The 22386-nt window shown below is 44.5% G+C and overlaps 1 protein-coding gene across 2 annotated transcripts in view; it reads left to right on the top strand.

The window, feature by feature from the left end:
* Positions 1–2944: 2944 nt before the first annotated feature.
* RPS6KC1 (ribosomal protein S6 kinase C1) overlaps positions 2945–22386 on the top strand; it is a 137187-nt gene continuing 117745 nt past the window's right edge. The window contains exons 1-2 of one of the 2 annotated variants that reach the window (XM_059717906.1): positions 2945–3107; positions 18146–18181. In XM_059717906.1, coding sequence (XP_059573889.1) covers positions 3003–3107; positions 18146–18181 — 141 coding nt within the window. In that variant the 5' untranslated portion in view covers positions 2945–3002. The remainder of the gene's footprint in view (positions 3108–18145; positions 18182–22386) is intronic. The other variant, XM_006268119.4, reaches the window with a different exon arrangement.

Below are 22386 nucleotides of genomic sequence, written 5' to 3'. Positions count from 1 at the left end.
GATAAACCCACAGATTTCCAATAGGAATCAATAGTGTTAAATGAATTTTGACTTGTGGTCTTTTTGAGTTCTTTGCAACAGAAAAATTGCTCTGGTATTTTTCTGTAGTTAAAAAAGAAACCCAACAAAAAACAAAAAAACCCAAGTGAAACTAAGAGCCGGACTTTTCTGTGGGGTGCCTTGGGTCTAAAAAGGTTGAGAACCACTAGGATAGATATTAAAATCTGAGTACTGCTAACAATATCATGCTCCGTACAGCCACTCTGCAGTGGGGAACACCTGGTTGTGGATTTCAAAAACAGGTTGGTAAGAGAGGTGGTTAGCTGTGTTAGTGTGCAGGCGGTCAGAAGGCAGGGTAAACATGCACTTTTATAGACTAACTAAATAAGATATATGTGTGTGTGTTTATATATAATTTATTTAGTCTCTCTCTCTAGCATTTATTTAGTCATATATATACATACACACACAACACTGTTTTAGTCTCTCTCTATAAAACTTAGTCTCTCTCTCTCCACACATGCACATAAATCTATATAGCACTTATTTATTTTCTCTCCCTCTATAGCACTTACTAGGCTTTGTCTCTCTCTATATACATACATATAGCACTTATTTAATTTCTCTGTAGCACTTATTTGGTACATACATACATACATACATACATATAGTACTTATTTAGTATCTCACTGGGTGCATCTATATGAGATATTCAGTGCCCATTGGACCAATTCTGCTGAGCATTAGCACGGCTGGCAAAAACTGCGCTAATGTGCTAATGTGTAATTAGTCTATAAACTTTAAGCATCACACACAAAGTGTTCGTTTGTGCTAATGCACAGTAGTGCTAGTTACAGCACGTGAAGTTAGTACGTGTTGTTATAGGTACTAAAATTTAACGTGCTGTAATTATATATATATATATATAGCACTTCAGTTTCTCAATACAGCACTTCGTCTAAGTGCTATATGAAGTCCTATATATATAGTCTATATATTTATAGTCTAGATATAAAGTGCTATAGAGAGGAAGAGAAACTAAATAAGTGCTATCTAGAGACTAAGGTATGGGTTGTAGCCGTCTTGGTCTAAGGATATAGGCAAACAAGGTTCTTTCATTAAATTTGGTATTTTTTATTAGACCAACTCAAATGGTTGGAAATAATTATTCTTTGCAAGCTTTTGGGTACAAACACCCTTCTTCAGGCTGAGGAAGCATCAGCAGTTGGTCTGTGCTCTTCCTGGATGGAACAGATGGTAAAGAAGTCCATCCAGGAAGAGCACAGACCAACACCTGCGGATGCTTCCTCAGCCTGATGAATTGTATTTGTACAAGTTTCCCTTGATTTATGTGGGTTCTGTATGTGCAGATTTGCTCTTATGTGATGACCCTTTTTATATAAAAAATTCGTTATATGCAAGGTAAATTCACACTTATGTGATTAGTATGGTGGAAGCCCACAGTCAGCTGCTTTGTGCAGTGCATTGTGGGAGGGACGTGTACTAAAATATAGTTTGCTGTGTGGATCTGCGCTTCTAGCTCATTGTGTGTGACACGTGTTTCTCTAGTTGCCATCCATTATGGTAACATTCACCACCACCCTGTGCTTGTGTGTACTGTTTGCTGTTGGCGAGTACCAAAACTATCTTGTAGAAGTGGTAGAAATGGATCTGGGGGTCAGCACAGTCGAGGTCTTGGAATGTATCCCTATTAGTTATGTTGTAAAGAGTGTTCTCTTTTTGCAAATTTGAGTTATGTGCCATTTTCTAGGAACACACGTACAGCATAAAGCAAGAGAAACCTGTACCCAAAAGCTTGCACAGAAGAATTTTTTCCAACTATTTGAGTTGGTCTAATAAAAGATATTGGATTTACCCAAAGAACTTTGTCTGCCTATATAGAGACTAAGTGCTATATATTTATGTGTGTGTATATACACATGTACACAAATACATACAAATATATATATTTATATATATATAGCACTTAGTGTCTCTCTACATATATATACAGATGACAGTCTCTATATAGTACTTATTTAGTAATTTATATATATTTATTTGTGTGTGCACACAGACACAAATATATATGTATAGAGCACTTACTGTCTCTCTCGCTCTCTTTCTCTATATATACATATGGCACTTAATCTCTATATAGGCAGACAAGATTCCTTGGGTGAATTTGATATCTTTTATTAGACCAACCCAAATAGTTGGAGAGAAGTTATTAAGCAAGCTTTCGGGTTCAAAAACCCTTCGTCAGGCTAAGGAAGCTTCAGCAGTTGGTGTGTGCTCTTCCTGGATGGAATGAAAAGTAAAGAAGCCAAGGGCTGGGCTGGGGAGTCAGTTGCCAGGCAGATTGTAATGTATCCAGGAAGAGCACACACCAACTGCTGAAGCTTCCTTAGCCTGACAAAGGGTTTTTGAACCCAAAAGCTTGCTTAATAACTATTCTCCAACTATTTGGGTTGGTCTAATAAAAGATATCAAATTCACCCAAGGAACCTTGTCTGCCTATGTCCTTAGCCCAACACGGCTACGACCTAAACCCCTGCTTAGTCTCTATATAGCACTTATTTAGTATCTATATACATTTATTCGTACACACACACAAATCTCTCTCTCTCTCTCTCGATTGGACGAATCTCTACATAAACAGAGAGAGTGACCAGCTTTAGTGAACTCAAATCCACTTCATTAGCTTCTACCCCTTCACAGCAGCTCACGAGGTGAGCTCCGGCTCCGGGAAGCTTGTGCTGTCCCTCCCTCTCCCTGCGGGCGAAGACGGGGACACATCCCCCCTGCCACAAGCAGGCCGCGTGCCCCGGTTGCCAGCCCAGCACCACGCCGGGGCAGAGGGGCCGGAGCGGCCGGCTCGGGCTGCGGCTGCGGGGAGGCCGGGGCGGAGGCAGGAGGAGGAGCGGCGGGGGAGGCTGCTCGTAGCTGCTTCCGCCGCCGGCTGCGGCCTGACCCGGGCGTGCATCGGCGGCGGCAGCAGCATGCTGTGCCCGCGGGAGCGGCCCGGGGAGCTGGCCCGCTTCTACACGGTCAGCGAGCCGCGGCGCCACCCCCGGGGCCACACCGTCTACAAGGTCACCGCGCGGGTGAGTGCGGCCCGGCCGGCCGGCGCACCCGCGGCCACGGTCCTCCCGCGCAGCCCTCCAGATGTGCAACCCCCAGATGTGTGTGTATCGCGGCGAGGGGGCTGGAGGGAGGAGGAAGAGGAAGGGTCCCCCAGGCAGGAGGCACTAGGGGCGGTCTCCAGGACCTATTTCAGGCTGCAGTGCTGGCCTCCGCTCCAGGGCTCCAGTTATACTTTGATTCTTGGGGCGGGGTCTGCAACAGAAATGGGGCTGCCTACCACCATGCCATAATAAAATCAGAGCCACCCCCCATTATTATTTTCAAATCTTACAGGGAGGCTCTTCTCTTATGGGGCGGCTCAGCCCCCCCCCCCCAATTTGAACCCTACTGGCTGCTCATCCCCTTCACGAGAAAGGGAACGCTGGCTCCAGGGAAGTCTGTGCCTCATGGGTGCCCTTCGTGGGCGAGGTGCCGAGGGGAGGCTGGGTTTGCTCTGCACCTGCAACCTTGGGAAGAGGGAATTGTAGACAGCGAGGGCTGGAAGGGACCTCATCGAGTCCAACCTGCTGCTCAAAGCAGGGCCAGCCCCAGTTACATCATCTCAGCCAAGGCTTTGTGAAGCCGGGTCTTAAACACCTCCAAGGATGGAGCTTCCACCATCTCTCTAAGTAGCCTCTTCCAGTGCTTCAGCACCCTTCTTGTGAGAGCGTTTTTTCTAATATCACTGGTCAATTTCCTGATGGCCTTTTCCACCTCTAAAAGCATGTGTCACAGTCTGTGACCACCAGGTGTCCGACTTGCTGGGTCTCAAGCTCTCAAGTGTTGAAGGAAGATTTTTTTTTCTTTTTTTGGCAGTGCGGGGAGGTTAGTTTTGTCACCAGGGGGTAACAGCCAGTAGCTGTCTTCCAAATGACACTTCTGAGCTCTTTCCCAAACGAATGTGACTTTGCCCGTTTGCCACTTTGGCACTAGTGCTTGGAGCTGACAGTTTCCTTTTAGTTTTAACTTCTTTACCCTGTAATTAAAAAAATAAAGCAGAAGTAAGGCAGGCTGAGTAAACAAAATGAATGCCCATGGCAAGGTATACTGGTGCCATGAAAATCTTTAAAACACCATTATCAGTACTCCTGGGACTTGAGTTAAGATGATGCTCTGTATCCTGGCTCACGTTTCGACTTTGGTAGATATACAATAACTCTTCATTTGATGTTTCTCAATTGTGTTTAATGCAAAAACTGATGAGGCAGTTTTGTTTTCTGTTTTTAAATCTCTGCCTCCAACAGGTGTCGTGTGGTAAATGGGATGATGTAATGCTGCTGAAGCCGTTATTCTCAAACAGGGTGCCATGGGATACCATACAATATTAGCAGTGTTAGGTGTGCCAACACTTAACACATGATTCACAGGATAAATCCAGAGTTTTCAAAGAGGAATCTGTAGCGTCAAAAACATTCTGACCTGTTGTAGTCTTTCTGGGTTTTTTGCAAAAGAAAAATTGCCCTATTACTTTCCTGTAGTCATAAAATGAGTGAAAGCTAAGTGCTGACATTGTCCTAGGGGTGCCTTGAGTCTACAAAAAGTTGAGAACCACTATGTCAAAGGATTAAAAATAGCTATTGTGATTGACTGGCAGGAGTAGTAAGCTTGTTCAGCACCTTGCCTAGGTTGGGGTGGAGGGGTATGATGACCACTGTTGAGTGGGGGTTGGGGTGGAGGGAGTGGGTGGTCTTACCTGCCTGGGCTCTCTGCATAGAGAATGCAGCTGCTGCTGCAGCTAACACTGCCTCCCCTGTGCAGGGCAGCAGTGGCAGAGAGAGGGAGTCCTACACAGCATGGGTGACTGGTGCCACCTTAGGGGGGGCATGTGTCCCCCCCAGCAGCCAGTCAGTGACTGGGGGGGAACCCCCCGTGGCCAATCTCGCTGACTGCGGGGGATGGTACCCCCATGGCAAAACGTACCGACTGGTGAGTGGCCATGCTGCTCCCGAAAGTGGCTGCGGTGCTTCTGGAAGTGGAACCCCCATGCACCCCCCTACGTGTTGCCATTGCTGCACAGCAGCTATGCGGCATGGGCACCTTGGGAGCTGCCTCTGGGGTTCTGTTCACTTCCCACCCCCTTCCCAGATATGTTGCTGGGCACAGCACTGAACCTGTTGTGAGAGAAACTCCCTGGCGGGGGGATGGATGGGGGGCAGACACGACACACCATTCCACTCACCTGCCATTCCCAGATGCATTGCTGTGAGCAGAGCTTCATAGTTGTTAGGGGCTGGAAGGGAACTTACAGGTCATCTGGTCCAGCCCCTCTGCACTTGGGCAGAAAAGACTCCTGGGATCAGATGATACCAGCAAGATGGGTGTCACAACGCTTTTTGAAGATTGCCAGGGTGGATGACTGTACCACCTCGGGGGGGATCCTGTTCCAAACCCTCGGCACTCAACTTGTAAATATTTTTTCATATGTCTAACCTAAAGCAATCCTCAATCAGCTTGTGTCCATTATTTCTTGTCCTTCCCTGGGGACCTTGGTGAACAGATGCTCCCCCAGGCCCTGATGTGTGCCCTTGATATACTTATAGGGTGCCACCAAGTCCCCTCTGAGTCTTCTGTTCTCCAGACTGAGCGGTGCTAAATCTTTTAGCCTCTCCTCTTATGACCTGGTGTCTAGGCTTCTAATCATGCGTGTGGCCCTCCTTTGGACTCTCTTGAGCTGCATGGTTGGGTGGAGGCAGCACAGGGCTGCCCCTGCTGTAGTAAAGGCTTTGTGGCAGGATTCTGGTATCCCTTAATAATTGGGGCTGGTGTCCTGCTCTCATCACCGTACCTATGCTACTGCTGACTGAACTTTTAAGGCCATACCAGAAAATGTTAGCAAAGTCAGAACTGTGCTACTGGCTAAGTTCAGTTGTCATTCTGTTGTCCATCTGGCATGGGTGGGTGTTACTAAATACCTCAGAGGGATATGCAAGATCTCTGAATTCTGTAATAAGCAGTTATATAATAACCCATGAATAGGGAAAGTTTAATTTTAGATAGCTGAGTATTGATTTTAAATGTATTGCCTTTCAATTCAAGTGAATATTCCTTGATTTCCATGTTGTATGAGAAGTTAACTTGGAGAGCTCAGCACAGTTACTTTTCTATATGATTCATTATATATACTGTACCTTTGTCCCTTCTTAGGAGTCTCCATGCTAAGTAGGCAGTCCTGATTTTTCTATTCTCTTGTCAAGTATGACGCTCTCTCTGTATTTTTAATCATCTTGGTTACCCATCTTTGGGCAATCTATTTCTGTTATCTCTCTGTTGATATGGGTGAGCTGTACTGAATGCTGTTCAAAGTAAAGATGTGCCACTGATCTAAGTGTCTGTTTCATTTTATGTATATCACATGCTTAAATTGTTAACGGTGTTTTCATGTTTGTTGTCCCATTCTGTATTTTTCTTAACCCGTATTTTGCTGTGAAGACTACTGCTATGCATTGAACACAGATTTTTTCCTTGAATTGTCCACAGACTGTCTGTAGACCTCAGCTATGTCCCCTTTTAGAGTTGATAAAATGATCAGGATTTAGAAAGCTGTCTTTCCTTCTCAGGAAAAGAGCAAGTATAGAACACAGAAAGATTTTATTGGCTAAGTAATTGGGTATCAATAAGATTCTGTATGTTCGACTTCACATAATATTATTATACCCCCAGATACTCTGTGGCACTTCTCTCAGGCTGTAGAATGGAAGAGCAATTAAAAAGCAAACAAGCAAACAAACAAACACAAAACTTCAAAGCTTCTTAGTTGAGTTATTCTATCTTCTCCTTTATCCCTACTGTTAAACCTGTTAAGGAATAAAAATTAATAAGTGGAGTGTACACTAACAGCACCCCTTTGTTACAAGTGCAGAGCTATTTGAATTGAGGCATACATAGATCACTTCCCTTTTAAGCTGAAAGAGCCAGTAGAAGACTCATTCCCACTTGGGGAGTATCACTAGAACAAAGCATTGCTGAGTACAGGTGTCAGAATCTGGCCCCTGTGGGAGAGGATGATGGTCATGTGCCTGAAGCAAAGGATTGGAAATCAGGAGATGTTCTTTATTTCTAGTTCTGAGAAAATCTTATGTAACCTTGGGGTACTTAGTCACTCTTTATACCTTTCTTTTTTTTCACTTCATGAATGCTTGGTGGTCATGGGTGGAAAGGAATTGTGAAGTTGAGTTTGTTAATACTGCACAACATGTTGAAGTTGGGGCTTGATGTATGGTTAGGGGCTTACTCATATGGTCAGGGGCTTACAGGACAAGCCCTAGGAGGAGAGACTGAGGGACCTGGACCTCTTCAGCCTCTGCAAGAGAAGGCTGAGAGGTGATCTTGTGGCCGCCTACAAATTCATTAGGGGGACACAGCCAGGGATCGGAGATGCTCTGTTCACCAGTGTGCCTCTTGGGGTAACAAGGAACAATAGTCACAAACTGACAGAGAGCAGATTTAGGTTACATATCAGGAAAAACTTCACGGTAAGGGTGGCCAAAATTTGGAATGGGCTTCCAAGGGAGGTGGTGCTCTCCCCTACCTTGGAGGCTTTAAGAGAAGGCTGGATAGGCATCTGGCTGGGGTCATTTGACCCCAGAGCTCTTTTCTGCCTAGCTAGGGAGTCGGACTCGATGATCTGTTGAGGTACCTTCCGACCCTAGCATCTATGAATCTATATAAAATGTTACCAGTTTAGTATTTTATTGGAATGATTTATGTTGTTACACTTATTTTGCTCTAGATTTTTTTGCCTGTGAGAGTGACCTGTATTTACTTTGGTCTAATAAAAGATATCAAATTCACCCAAGGAACCTTGTCTGCCTATGTCCTTAGACCAACACGGCTACAACCTAAACCGCTGCTATATTTACTTTGACACTCTTCCTGTATGAAAGGGAGGATCTAGTGATCCTAGTTACCTAGTGAGGATCAAGAGCTCCCAAGGTGTTTGACTATTGTGAAGCTTTTCTGCATTAACTTTAAAATCTTAAACCACTATGTTGATACTTTTTTCTTCTATAAAATAGGTTATACGTTGCTCTATTATACACTAACGTAAGAGAGATGTATGAGATATTTTTGTTAAGTTAAACAAAAGCAAGGCCTTTGTTTGTTCCTTAAGAGTTCGGGAGAAAAACATTTTTCCCCTGGGCCCGACTGCTAATGAAGCCTCTCTTGAGACAGCGGCAAGGAAAATAATGCATTCATTTTTTCTTCATCTAACTGTGATGAACCCCATTTAACAGGCTTAGTCTGAGATGATAATGCAGTGGTGTAATTCTATCAGTGTGTCTGAAGAAATAAACTGGGAGTGATGCTTACTTATCTAATATCTAGGACACAAGCCCAGGCTTGTGTTTGTCTTAATTTTACCCTACATGAACTACTGTTCAGAATGATTGGCTTGGGTCAGTTAAAATCTGTTCTGGTTTGCTGTGATGCAGCATATGCTGAGTGCCCCAAATCTGTGTGAAAGTCATATCTAACTCATGGGAAATGTTAGCATTTTGCCAGGTCCCTGAAGTTGCAGATTCCCAGCTTTTACTCCAGATGACATGTTCCAGAGTCGTGCAGTCTGCTGGTGGTGTTCAGTTGACCACATATCAAGGAGCCAGTCAGCCTGCAGGCAGAGTAAATTGGTTATTTTCTTTATTTAAAAAAAATAAAATAATCACCAATGCATTAGTTGTTAAAAATATTTTAGCATCTCAGACCCCATGAAAGATGAAATATTTTTTGCTGGGGTGTGCCCAGCTCTTGCCTCTGCAGGGCTCCTATTCCTGTCAGACTTGCTATGAAGGGTGTGGGTACAAATTTGAGACAGAGAAGAATAATAAAAGAAACTGTGCCAAATTATGTGCCAAAGAAAAAAATTGTTTCAGGCACTGACCCCACCACTTTTTTTTTCTCCCTCCCATCCCTGCAGTTGGTTGGCTCCGTGGTTGATAGGACATCATTAACACAGTGCTTGCTGGGGCTCTCTCTTTCACATGGTGAACTGGTGATCTGCAGCTTTGGGGGACTACCTGGAAAAAAGTAAGGCTGACCTTCCCAATGTACTGAATACCCATCTTCTGACAGCTACTTAGGATATTCAGTGCATTTTACTGAAAATCGATTATTTCTTTTGGTTTACATATTTGTAGATTGACGGTAAAACTGCTTTAAGTTGAGAGAAATTTACTATCATATATTAAAATGTTACTGAGTGAGAGTGCTCATATGTTTGACATGCCCTAAAATAAACATTTGACTCAAATGTACAGTTTTCAACATAGATTTTCCTGAATGTTAAGATAGATTAACTTTATTTGCTATGATTTTCTAAAAGTATGTTTTAGGGGTTGACTTTAAAAGATAGCCAGCTTTGGCAATATGGAAGCCCTGAACAAATCCTTTTCTTTTTAATTTCTAGCAAAGCTTGTGTAATGTTGAAAATGAATGCACAGGGGTTCTAAATACAGAGTCTGTGTGCGCCCAAAGTGTTTTGGTAGTGCTGGAGTGATGTAGCTGCCATGGTCTATGATATATGCAAGAGTGTTTGTGGTTCAGATTGTTTATTTGACTAACTGCCTAGCTGGGTTGGATTTAGGCTGGCTTTCAGGTATCACAGTCCCCTCCCTTGGGTCTCCAAGTTTGTCTAAGGTTGTCTAAGGCTATCCCAACTGCATAGTTGGGATAAAAGATATTACCCACACAATTCTTGCCTTTGTGTCCAAAAGCTTATCCAACATTTCTTACAACTGTACAGTTGGCCCAACAAAAGATATAAGAAAAAACCCTTGTCTCCCAAAGTGTATTTAAACTTATTTTATTTCATTTTAAATTGTGAAAGCACGCTAATCTGTAGAAAGTTAGAGAAATATTGTCATTTCTGTATTGATTTCCAAGAGTTCCCTCAAAGAAAAGATATGAAGAAGGCAAGATAAAATAATGAACTACTGCATTATATTTAAAAATGGACTAATTAAAATACTGCTTATTATAATAAAAATCATGATAGTGTTAATTGAGTTTCTCATTATTCACATTGAATATTTGCAGAACAGACAAAAACTCAGGTACTCTGCCTCTTTTAAATAACAATGTAGAAGATTGTTGTGGGGTCTGTTTTATGTGAGAGATTTCCAGACCATGAAATAATAATAATGCATCGATCTGTTTGCATATGAGCTATGTCATTTAGTAAATATTGGATTGACTTTTTTTTGGTGATGAAAGCTGCTTGCATTAAGGAGTTACAAAAGATGCTGATTGCAAGATAAAAAAATTGAACGGAAAGTCTTGGAGTATGAATGTTGTGTGGATATTAATGCACATATTTGGTGTCAAAATTATGAATTAATGATGGGCTGGATTGAAGTGAAGGATCCTTCAGAGGTTCTAGCTTTTGTTGACCTTCCTGAAAAAGCATGGGGAACAAATTTAATGCAGCATGTCCTGAAGTTGCCAAGGCCACTAGATATGGAAGACAATGTAATCTGTGGAGCAGGGGTCTGTGAAATGGAGCATCTCAGCCTTATTGCTGGCTTCCACTACCTGGCTGTGTAAACACTCATTTTTCTGATTCTCCCTTTTTCTGTTTGGGTAACTTGCCTACCTGTTGTAAGGCTTTAATTAAAAGTGAATTGCAAAGCAAAAAAATGTTATTTTATGCTTTTGCTGTTCCTTTGTGATGTGCAATTATTGCCTAAGTTATCCCTTTCTGTTTCCTGCAAGTCCTATATGGGAAGTATCCTAAAACTTACTATCATAGATTTCATAGATTTCATAGACATTAGGGCTGGAAGAGACCTTGGAAGATCATCGAGTCCAGCCCCCCACCCAAAGGGCAGGAAGTCAGCTGGGGTGATAGGATCCCAGCAAGATAAGCATCCAGTTTCATCTTGAAGGTGTTCAATGAAGGCGCTTGAACGACCTCTGGTGGCAGGCTGTTCCAGACCTTGGGGGCTCGGACAGTAAAGAAATTCTTCCTTATGTCCAGCCTGAAACGATCTTGTAGTAGTTTGTGACCATTCGACCTTGTCATCCCTTGGGACACTCTGGTGAACAAACGTTCCCCCAGATACTGGTGGTCACCCCTGATAAACTTGTAGGTGGCCATCAGATCACCCCTGAGCCTGCGCTTTTCCAGGCTAAAGAGCCCCAGGGCTCTCAGCCTGTCATCGTAGGGTCTGCTTCCCTGACCTCTGATCACGCGCGTGGCTCTTCTCTGGACTCTCTCAAGCTTCTCCACATCCTTTTTGAATTGTGGAGCCCAAAACTGGACTCAGTACTCCAGCTGCGGCCTCACTAAGGCCGAGTACAGGGGGAGAATGACGTCCCGGGATTTGCTTGAGAAGCATCTATGGATGCAAGCCAGCATTTTGGTCGCTTTACTAGCCACAGCATCGCACTGCAGGCTTATGTTCATCTTGTGGTCAATGATGACCCCCAAGTCTCTTTCTTCCGTAGTGCTAGCCAACAAAGCACTGCCGAGCCTATAAGGATGCTGCAGGTTTTTCTTCCCAAGGTGGAGAACCTTGCATTTATCGGCGTTGAACACCATCAGATTCTCATCCGCCCACTTGCTGAGCCTGTCCAGGTCAGCCTGGATCACCCGCCTGTCTTCTGGTGTGGATGCTTTGCCCCAAAGTTTGGTGTCATCTGCGAACTTGGCCAGTCCGCTTCTGACTCCAGTGTCCACATCATTAATGAAGATGTTGAACAGTATGGGTCCAAGGACGGAGCCCTGGGGGACCCCACTGGTCACCGGACACCACAATGAGTGACTTCCATCAATTACTACCCTCTGGGTCCAACCCCGGAGCCAATTTTCCAGCCAGTGGATCGTGGAGGACCCAAGGCGACAATTGGCCAGTTTCTCCAAGAGACGATCATGGGACACCAGATCGAAGGCTTTTTTGAAGTCAAGATATATGACATCAATCTCATCTCCCTTGTCCAGGTGATAGGTCACCTGGTCGTAGAAGGAAATGAGATTGGTCAAGCAAGACCTACCCGCAACAAACCCGTGCTGGCTATCCCTTAAGATGTTGGCGTCGGCCAGTCCATTAAGGATGGCCTCTTTAATAAACTTTTCTGAGATCTTCCCCGGGATAGAAGTCAGGCTGATGGGCCTATAGTTAGCCGGATCCACTTTCCTCCCTTTCTTGAAGATAGGCACCACATTGGCCTTCTTCCAGTCTTCGGGCACTACACCAGAGCGCCAAGAGTTTTCAAAGATCCGCGCTAGAGGCTGGGCTATGATGCTCGCCAGCTCCTTGAGTACCCTGGGGTGAAGATTGTCAGGGCCAGCTGACTTGAAGGTATCCAGCTTCTCAAGATGTTCCTTCACGAAGTCAGCATTAATGGAGGGCAGGGGATCACCCTCACCCGGACTTCCCGGCCCTGTAGTGGGCATGGGCGTCCCATGGGGCTGATGAAAGACTGACGCAAAGTACCTATTTAATAGGTTGGCTTTTTCCTGGGCGTCAGTTGTCAGTTGCCCCATCTGGTTCAGCAGGGGCCCAACGTTGCCCCTGCTTTTCCTCCGGCTCCCCACGTATCTGAAAAAGGACTTTTTATTGTCCTTGATGCTCAAAGCTACCTGGAGTTCAGTTGCAGCCTTGGCTTTCCTGGTCAGCTCCCTACAGGACCGGACCAGTGCAGAATAATCCTCCTTGGAGGTGACTCCCATCCTCCATCCTTTGTAGGCCTTTCTTTTTAGCCTCAGGAGGTCTGCTAGGTCCCTGGAGAGCCAGGGGGGCTGCTGTGCCCTCTTGCTGCCTTTCCTCCGAGATGGAATAGACTTAGTTTGTGCATTGAGGATCGCTCCCTTGAGGAGCAACCACTCTTCTTGAACTCCCCTCTCCCTGTGGTCACAGTCCCTTAGGGCCTCACTGACAAGCCTCCTGAACTTGTCAAAGTCGGCTTTCCTGAAGTCAAGGACTTGCGTGTTGCTGACTGACTTGCCAGCTTTTCGGCGGATGGTGAAGGTGATCAGCTCGTGGTCGCTGTCACCCAGCTTCCCATCGATCACTAGGTCGCCGACTAGGTCATCCCCAGTAGCCAGCACCAGGTCGAGCAGCGCTTTGCCTCTCGTTGGCCCATAGACTTCTTGAGTCAGGCAGAGGTCATCCACGCACGAGAGGAAGCTCTGCGACCGCTCAGATTTTGCTGAGCGATCCTCCCACGAGATGTCTGGGTAATTGAAGTCACCCATGACAACCATGGTCCTGGAGAAGGCGGCCTCAGCCAGTTCCTGGGCAAACTCCTGGTCAAGCTCAGGACTTTGGGTGGGAGGTCTGTAATAGACTCCCACCATTGTGTCCCCTGTGCCGTGTTCCCCACGGATTTTAACCCAGAGGGTCTCCAGCCGTCCACCCTGGTCGCCAATATCGGCTTGCAGGGACGCGTAGCTTTCCTTAACATAGAGAGCTACACCCCCACCCCTTTTCTCTACACGATCCCTCCTGTACAGGGTATAGCCATCTATCCCCGTGGTCCAGTCATGGGTGGAGTCCCACCAGGTCTCCGTTATCCCTGTGACATCGTAATTGTTTGCATTGAGCAGGAGAATGAGTTCCTCCTGCTTATTCCCCAGGCTCCTGGCATTAGTGTACAGGCAGGCAAGTGCCCCCGGGGGGGGCTCCTTCCTTGCCCACAGATTTTACCAGGGCTGGGGCTGGGGTGGGCTCCCTTGAGTGCCGTGATCCGCTGGCTTTGCAAGGATTGGTCAGCGGGCCAGCAGTGGCAGTAGTCCCCCCGTCCCCCAACGGGCTTAGTTTAAAACCCTGTGGAGCAGGTCAGCCAGTCTGGCTGAGAAGAGCCTCCTCCCTAGGGGAGAGAGGTGGAGACCATCTCTTCCCAGCAGCTCGCTGCCTCTCTCGCCAAAGAGTGGGCTGTGGTCATGAAAGCCAAAGCCTTCCTGACGACACCAGCGCCGCAGTCTTTGGTTGACCACATAGATCCTCCTGTCCCTTCTCAGCCCATAGCCTGAGACTGGGAGGATCGACAAGAACACCACCTGTGCCCCCAGACCCTTAAGCCCCTTACTAAGGAAAGTGGAAATATTTTTTTGCACTGGGTTTTTTTACAGACAGAAATAGGGATGTGGAAGTAATGACTAAAATACCAAAGAGTGAAATGAAAAGCGTGGATAACCATGAAGTAAAATTCAAGTAAGCTTTGAGACTAATCACAAGGATAAAAATGAATAAAGTTTTGTCAGGTCTACGCTAATGGAGAGTTTTAAGGGAAGAAAAAGGTTTCAAAGTAGAAACAATGGGGAAAAAAGACCTATTCCACTTCAGTTTGTTCTTTTCCAAAAATCATATAGGGGTGAAAAGGGGGATTATAGTGAAGGAATTGGCTAGTAGGTTGAAATTAGGGAAGTCTAAAGGAAGAAGTCAGCAAACAGTTATCGAGTAAAGGTCCCCAAGAGTCAGTCCTTAATCTGGTACTGTTTAATATCTTCATTAATGACTTGGATGATGGAATTGAGGGTACATTTAATAAAGTTGGAGATGACTTTGGGTAGCAGACACATTGGAGGATAGGGTTGAGATTCAGAATGAACTTGATATGTTGGAGAAATGGTCTGAAATGCATTTGATGAAGTTCAGTAAGGACAAGAGCAAAGTAAGGAACAATCAAATTACATATAGAAAATAGGGAATAATTAGCTAGGGTTCAGTACTGCAGAAAAGGACCTAGAAGCTAGAGAAGACTGCAAACTGATTTTGAGTCAACAGTATAGTATTGTTCAAAAAAAGCTAATAGCATGCATTAACAAGAGTATTGCACACAACTCAAGGGCCAAGTATAGTAAAAAATCCTGAGGCTGAATCGATTCAATCTTTGCAGGTTAGTCTAAGCTGTGTAGATTGAACCAATAAGCAAGTGAACAGACATTCTTTTTTTATTCCAGAAATGCAGCCACATGTGTGCAGTGACTCAGGCCAATTCCCTGCTTGGCTGGAGCAGACAGCTTGGGCCAAAGTTACCCCATCCATCCTGCAAAGGCATAGGTGGGGAGGTTGTGGGGGAGGTGCAAACCATCCTGGGATGCTGGGTAGAGGTGCATCAGTACATCAGTCCATATTGTATTGGCACCGGTAAAAGAAAAATTGACATTATTGGCAATCAGCTTTTTTTGGCTGCTGTGGCTGATTAATGTTGCTGATAAATGCCGTGTGCATGTGCTCAGCCACAGCATGCACGCGGCCAGGAGTGCAGCCTGGCAGTTTGGAGAGCAGTGTCTGACAGGTGAGTCTGTGGGGGGGGAAGGGGCGTAGGGGAGGGAAGGGACATGGTGGGGGCAGATTGAGGCCCCCATGGTGAGGGATGGAGTGGGGCTGGGGCGGGGGCAGGCACTACCCAGCCAGGGCAAGGTGCAGGGCAGAGCAGGTGGTTCATCCAGGAGGCATGGGGGTGGTGTCGCTTCTGTTGCAGTGCACACCTGTGGGGGAGGCATGTGACCTATGGATCTGTGTGGGGTGAAGGCTGGCTGCTGCTACTCACACTTAGGGGCTCTGCCGGGCTCTTCCTGGTGGCTGCACTCGGGGCGGGCAGCGCTGGGAGGGTGGCTATGGGGGGTGGAAAGGGCTAGAGCCACCACTGTAGCCACCTGTAGCTTCCCCCCCAGTGCCACTGCCGCCCACCCCAAGTGCAGCCACTGGGAAGAGTCCGGTGCAGCCCGTGAGCGTGTAATGTCAGCCCACCCTTGCCCCATGCACGTGCCCCCCATATCTCTCCCAGGGGTATGCGCAGCAGTGGGAGCCTCCCCCCGTGGACCCCCGACAGGCCGCTGGCTCTGTCCTGTGCCCTGCCCCACCCGACCCCGCCTGGACAGCCCCTGCTCTAGCCCCAGCTCTAGCCCCACTCCCTCCCTCACCGTAGAAGCCTCAATTTGCTTCCCCCATACCCCTTCCCCACAACAGACTTAACAGCCAGACATAGCTCTCCAAGCAATCATATCAGCAATCAGATCGGCATTGGCAGATATGGCTGGTCAATAATCAGCCATCAGTATAGGTCCAAAAAGTTTTTATTGGTGCACCCCTAATGCTGGGGGACTGTGAATTAACTTGAAACTGGAGGAGATCTGGCACAGAAGCTCAGTAGACCATTTTAAACTAAATCAGTTCAGTCTGATACTACATCTATCCAGGTTTATCTTAAACCGGTTTTGACCCTTTTGAATGTGGTTTATGTGCACTGAACTTCTGTTGTGCTACAGATTTGAACCAGTTTCTAACCACTTATACTGGTTTATGTATAACTTCTGTCCCTAGCCAAGGAGAGTGAGTCTTCTGTTTTGTTCAGCACTGGTGAGATTTAATCTGAAATACTATGTCTAGTTCTGGGCACCATATTTCAAGGAAGATATATATTAACTAGCCAATTGTCTGTCAAGAATGATGGGGGGGGGAGCAGGCGGGGATGGAGCGCCATGCCCCCCACATCCAGGCCCGCTCCCCACTTCCCTTCTGCTGCTTGGGGTCTGGGCCTGCTCACAGTGGCAGGTGGAGGGGAGGAGCATGCCTGGGCCTGATGCGGTGGAGGACCGGGCCTGAGGGTGGGGAGAAGACCCTTTATGTATCTGAGAGCAGCAACTTTCAAGTGGCCTGAGGCATGCAGCCAGGTAGTTACTTTACCTGTGAGGCAGGTGCAGCATTGCACCTTACAACTTGTCTACGTGTGAACGAACCAAACTAAGTCAGCAAAGTTAATATGCACAGTGGTATGTAGACGCATCTTGAAGCACAGTGGTATGTAGACATCTATTCTGGAATAAATCTCTTATTTTGACATAAGTGGGTTTTATTAAGGATATTCTTACTCTGAAATAAGACTATGTACATACATGCTGACATTCGCCAAGATAGAGATATGAACTCTGGTTGAACTTGGTTGAGATATGAACTTGGTTTGAATTTCTTGTGTGTGTAGACAAGCCCAAGTGAGAACCTGGGTTTTAATGGTTCTCTAGCCCAGTGGTTCTAAACCTTTTTTGTACCAGGACCCATTTGCAAACATCGATGGCCGGTCCTGACCCAGTGCCCCTCATGCCAAAGCCCCCCCCAAGTGTTTGGGGTGGGAGGTGGGTATGTGGGTGTGAGGCATGGGGGCCCCAAGCAGCCCCTCGCAGGCTGTAGCTCTGAAAGCCCACAAGGGAAGAAAGAAGGTTTCTCGTGTTTTCTCCTTTAAAGTATAATCCATCTTTTAAATTTGTTGATCCATTTTTGAAGTTTGTTCTCGATCCTTTCGTATATTCGTGTGACCTACTTTTGGGTCGTGGATCATGGGTTGAGAAATGCTACTGGAGACCCCTTTTTTAAAAAAGAAAATAAGAGAAAACACAACTTTCTTTGACATGTTTTGCTGTGTCTGCTTTTGATTGGAATTTCTTTGGGAAAAAGTCAGCCATAGTCAAATGTACAGGCAGTGCCAACATTTTGAGGCACAGCAGAAAGGCAGAACTACAAAGTACCCTGGAGAGAAATGTTCACTGAAGGCTGCGGATAATGCGGGGAAGTACTGCTTTAACAAACTGAAAGCCCTACAACAAAGGAGAGGTTATGTACAACTTCAATTCAAAATGAATGGGTATAACTAAGCCACACCTCATGCATTAATGTGGCTCTAATAGCAATAAATTGCTGCACAGAAGGATTGACAAGATTGATGGGAAGGTGTACTGTGTGACTTTTATTTTAAGTGGTCCCTGATATTAAATTTGTTTTTAGATTTAGATCTTAGAAAAAGAGTACAAGTAGCAAGCCATATGACATGTTTGCTTTGGTACAGTTTTGAATGACTGCAATTTCTGCATTACTAGATACTCTGAGTTTTTACTTTGTATTTTGATAATTTTTACTAAAATTGGACATAACTTAAATCTGCTGAATACAAATTGAAAAGGGAGGGCAATAACTGCACCTTCTGTGTGGTTTCTTTTTATCACCAGCAAATTACCGTCTGTTCCTCTTTTAACTTTGCAAACTGAAATTTAGGCACTGATCTGCTTTTTGTTTTTGTTTTTCAGATTGTTTCAAGAAGAAATCCAGAGGATGTCCAGGAGGTAACATGCTGACACTTGTGAAAATGCTTCTGTTCACGTTCTCATTACTAACTTTTGAAGTATCTTTGACTTAATTTACTAATTCCTGTGCGTGTTGTCGTTGAAACTAAGCAAACCTTTTTCTGTGTTCATCTGTCTTTTGCCTTAATAGTTCAAAGCAGCATAGCAAATGTAGCATGTTGCAACTCTGCTATCGGTGATTTGTAGGGAAAATCATGAACCGTGATTTGAAACAAAAATTGAGGGAGTAAAGTGTCTTTTGATGGCAAAACCACTTTGATAACTTTGCAGCTCCTTTCTCAGGGCTGGAATTGGCAAATTGAGAGCTACTTTAACCCCTACTGGTAAAATTAGAGATCAGTTCACAATTTAAGTCTTAGGACTCAGCTGTAGGTAGTCTTTCCCACCTTACCCAATACTTCAGTGAAAAACTTACATCATTACTGTCTGTTAATTGAACAGGGTGAATTGAAGAGTATGGGGGTGGTAGAAAGGGGTTAGGAGGCTTCAGTTCTTTTACTGTATTTCTCTGCCAGTCTCCTTAAGTAGTAGCCTGTCATATATTTAAATAAAACCATTTTATTGCTTGCTCTTTGGCTCTTTTTAAAAGAGGGCCTGCTGTATTCTTGTGGTTCCTAAAAACTTCAAAAAGCTGCCGGCGAGAGAGAAGTATGCATGATATGCTCTACTTTTTTTTCAGAAGAGAATCACATTACTTTTCAATGGCTTCTGCTTGACTAGTGGCTTGGAAGTTCAGAGAGTGGCTTATTTCATTACCTAAATGAGTGTACTTCTCCAACCCCAAGCCTTGAACCTAAAGTGACATGATGACTTTTCAGGCATCATGTAAAGCATGCATGTATCAAACTTCTGATATAGCTACATAGGAAAACAGGCCTGAAATGGCCCTCTGGGACATCAAGTCCAGGCATCCATGTATCCGTGAGTCCTAAAAATCCTCCTCTCCAACCCCTCACCCACCATAACCACAAAGCATACAACAAAACAAAAACCACCCTACAGTATGCCACAGGTAAAATGAGGGCTTGTGGGCATGTCCTGTCATTGCAAAAGTGGAGAATCAAAAAATGTATGCTCCAAGAATCACAGGGAGAGGGTCATACCTCATGATACAAAGGAAATCAAAACCTCTCACTATCCTTGCCATTGGGCCTGGGAGATAAATTCCTTCCAACCCCAAATTTTAGGTTTGAGCAGAAGGCCAAGACCTTTCACCAAGGTCCTTGTAGTGATTCTAAATACTAGCAGGTGTGCCAATTCATGCCAGTCAAAATTCCCATCTTTAGCTATGACCAGTGATCAAAGTATTAGAGCAGTGATTCTCAACAAGGGTGATGAGGAGCCTTGGAGTGCCATGAGATTCTTTTAATATTAGCACTGGTAGGTACACAAACACCTACACAAGTCACAAGATAAACCCAGAACTTTCAAATGGGAGTTGATAATGTTAAAAAAAACTGTTTTGGTTTTTCTGAGTTCTTCGCAACAGAAAAGTCTTGCTCTATTATTTGTCTGTAGTAAAAACATGAGCAAAAGTAAAGAGCTGACATTTTCTAAAGGGTGCCTTGAATATAAAGATGAATGCCTTGAGTATAACAAGGTTGAGAGAGACTACTTTACAGGAAGGAACAAACAAAAAATCATCTGAAGCTCCAAACTATTTATGAGGGGAAAACAAATTCATTCCTGGCCTCTGCAGGCAGCCCAGCCCTCTAAAGCCCTGAAACATGGACTTCTTCCCACAGTTAAGGGTAAGGTTGATACCTTGTGAAAGGCAAACCTATAAGTGAGTGTAAAATCTTGTATGATTAAACATGCTTTGGTTATTAATGACTTTGCAGAGGTGAGAGTTGGTGAATATAACTTTAATTGTTCACTTCTTTGAAATACTGGTATAGGAAAACTGTGAGGTCTCTTCATACTTTATTTTTTAAAATTAAAATATCCTATCACAGTTAGCAAGTCAACCGGGGAATCTTTTTTTGGAACTGCATTATTGTAGTTTGTAGCTTGATGTTCACCTTTTCCAGGGAGAATCCTGAATTGAACCTATCCATGAACACACTCTGCCATTACCTTAATCTTCATTTTGTGGGAATAACCATTTTATAACAACTGTTCGTGAGCCATTCATCAGAAAAAACACCTTGTAAGTGCCTTTCAGTTAGAATATTGCATGGTTCTATTCTTAAAGTGGTTGTGAAAATATAAAGCCTTATTTCTAGTGTAACTGTTTAATCATTGCCTTCACGTATGACTAGGAGAACATGGGTGGACTCTTCCTCAGTCTAGTGAATGAAGTGGCATAAAATGTCCATAACTTGTTGATGGTTTCCCAATTCTAATAAACCATGTAAAATATATGGCATATTTTGCATGCAGTAGCACAGGTGTTAGCTGTTATGGGGTTACTGTAACATACTCACTTCTAAAAAGCATGCCATATAGGATTCACTCCCACAAGGGTGAATGTCATTTGCATTGTAGCTATAAGGCATACACACCTCTGAACTATAGTATTAATTTAGAATTAATATAGAATTAAGTTTTGTCTTAGTAATAGTCTGAGTTGATCACATTGCAAATTGGTACGTTACAGAATATCTGAGGGACTTGAAGATTCTGGAGGAGTGGCTGAATACAGTAGGCATTTTAATCATGCTGGGATATAGCCATAAATTATTTAAAGTCAGCGCTTCTGAAAATCCAGACAAATTGTAAAGTACTTTTCCTGAAAAAGGCAGAAATAATTTAGCAGTCTGTGCGCTAAAATAGGTCAAAGGCAACTCCGCAGGCAATCAATTATTGCCTCCTATATCTTCAACTTGAATGTGGGAACTACTGAAGGTCTGACAAAAGGAAATAAGGAATTGGGTCAGTGATGTTTGGACAAAACTGAAGCAGGAGGTAAAATTACCATGTTTGCGTATACTGTTAACATCTGAAATAGTCATAGTGGTATCAGAAAGAGAGATATTTTTTAAAAATATTTTTGCCTATTGTGTACCACTTGTTTCCTTTTAAAACTGTAAAAGCACCTGCAGTCAAGAATTAACTGAAGAAAGTGACAGCTGTGTAATCTTTTAGTCATGTTAACTAGCAAAGGGGGAGATACCAGCTTAGCTTTGAATTGGGTCTTTCCAGTTAATGGACCAACTTTTTGCTTCTATTTCATTGATGTGGCTCGATGCATCCTTTGGTACACTCATGCTGCTCTCTGCTAAGGGCTATGAGCTGGTGGAAAAATAATTGCTTTTAAATATATGTTCAGATTTCTTAAAAAGGGACATAGGGAAAAAGAATTGCTAGTATCACTAGCATTCCAAACTGTGCATACAAAGGAAACACATTCAGCTCTTGGGTTGAGGGGAGGCAACTAGTATATGCTATTCAAGGGTAGAAAGGAGGGAAATTGTCAAGTGGCACGCTGGTTAAGCCATGTTCCCACTTAAGTGCTATGGGATTTTTTTTTACTATCCATACAGACCAAAAAAGAAACTTGTCCTTTTGAGGAAACAGTGAACAGCTTGGAACACCACATATTGGTGTAAAACTTACTTAGTTATTTCAGATTATGTACACATTGTACTACTTGTTTTATGTACCATTAGCAGTGAATTGCACAGCGAAAATTTGTATTAGCATTAATGTTTCAGCAAGTTGCCACCGTGGGTAAAAGCTGCTGATGTTACCACATATACCCCATACCTTCTCCCTTAAAAGCAGCTGGTGAAAATTGGGTCATGCATTGTATGCAAGGAAAATGGATCCCTATAGGTCCAAAAATTTGGCAGTGGGGATCCTACTGGCTTGCCACACATGCTGTTGGTGGTGGGATCCCCCAGCCTGCTGTCTAGAAGGCATAATTTGGGAAAAGGAAGTAGGGTCACTGAAGACCCTTAAGCAAACAAATCCTTAATTTGGCATCAGGTCAACTGGATAGAGTAGCTAGCTAGGATGTCTGACGAGTATGACCACATGACTGTGGCCAAACTGGTGGAGAAATTGAAAGAGAGAGGTTGACCAGCTCCAGTACAAGCATGAGGCTAATGAGGCCCATTTCGAGCGTCAGCAAGAGCTCACTCTCGAGGCACACCGTTCAGAGCAATTGGATGGTCTGTCCCTGCAGATGCCAGCTGCACCCCCCCAGAATAGACACCCCAATCTTCAAGCTGTATAAAGGC

The sequence above is a fragment of the Alligator mississippiensis genome, chromosome 1 (assembly GCF_030867095.1).
Source record: "Alligator mississippiensis isolate rAllMis1 chromosome 1, rAllMis1, whole genome shotgun sequence".
Taxonomy (NCBI): domain Eukaryota; kingdom Metazoa; phylum Chordata; order Crocodylia; family Alligatoridae; genus Alligator; species Alligator mississippiensis.
This window is presented reverse-complemented; position numbering and strand designations above follow the sequence as displayed.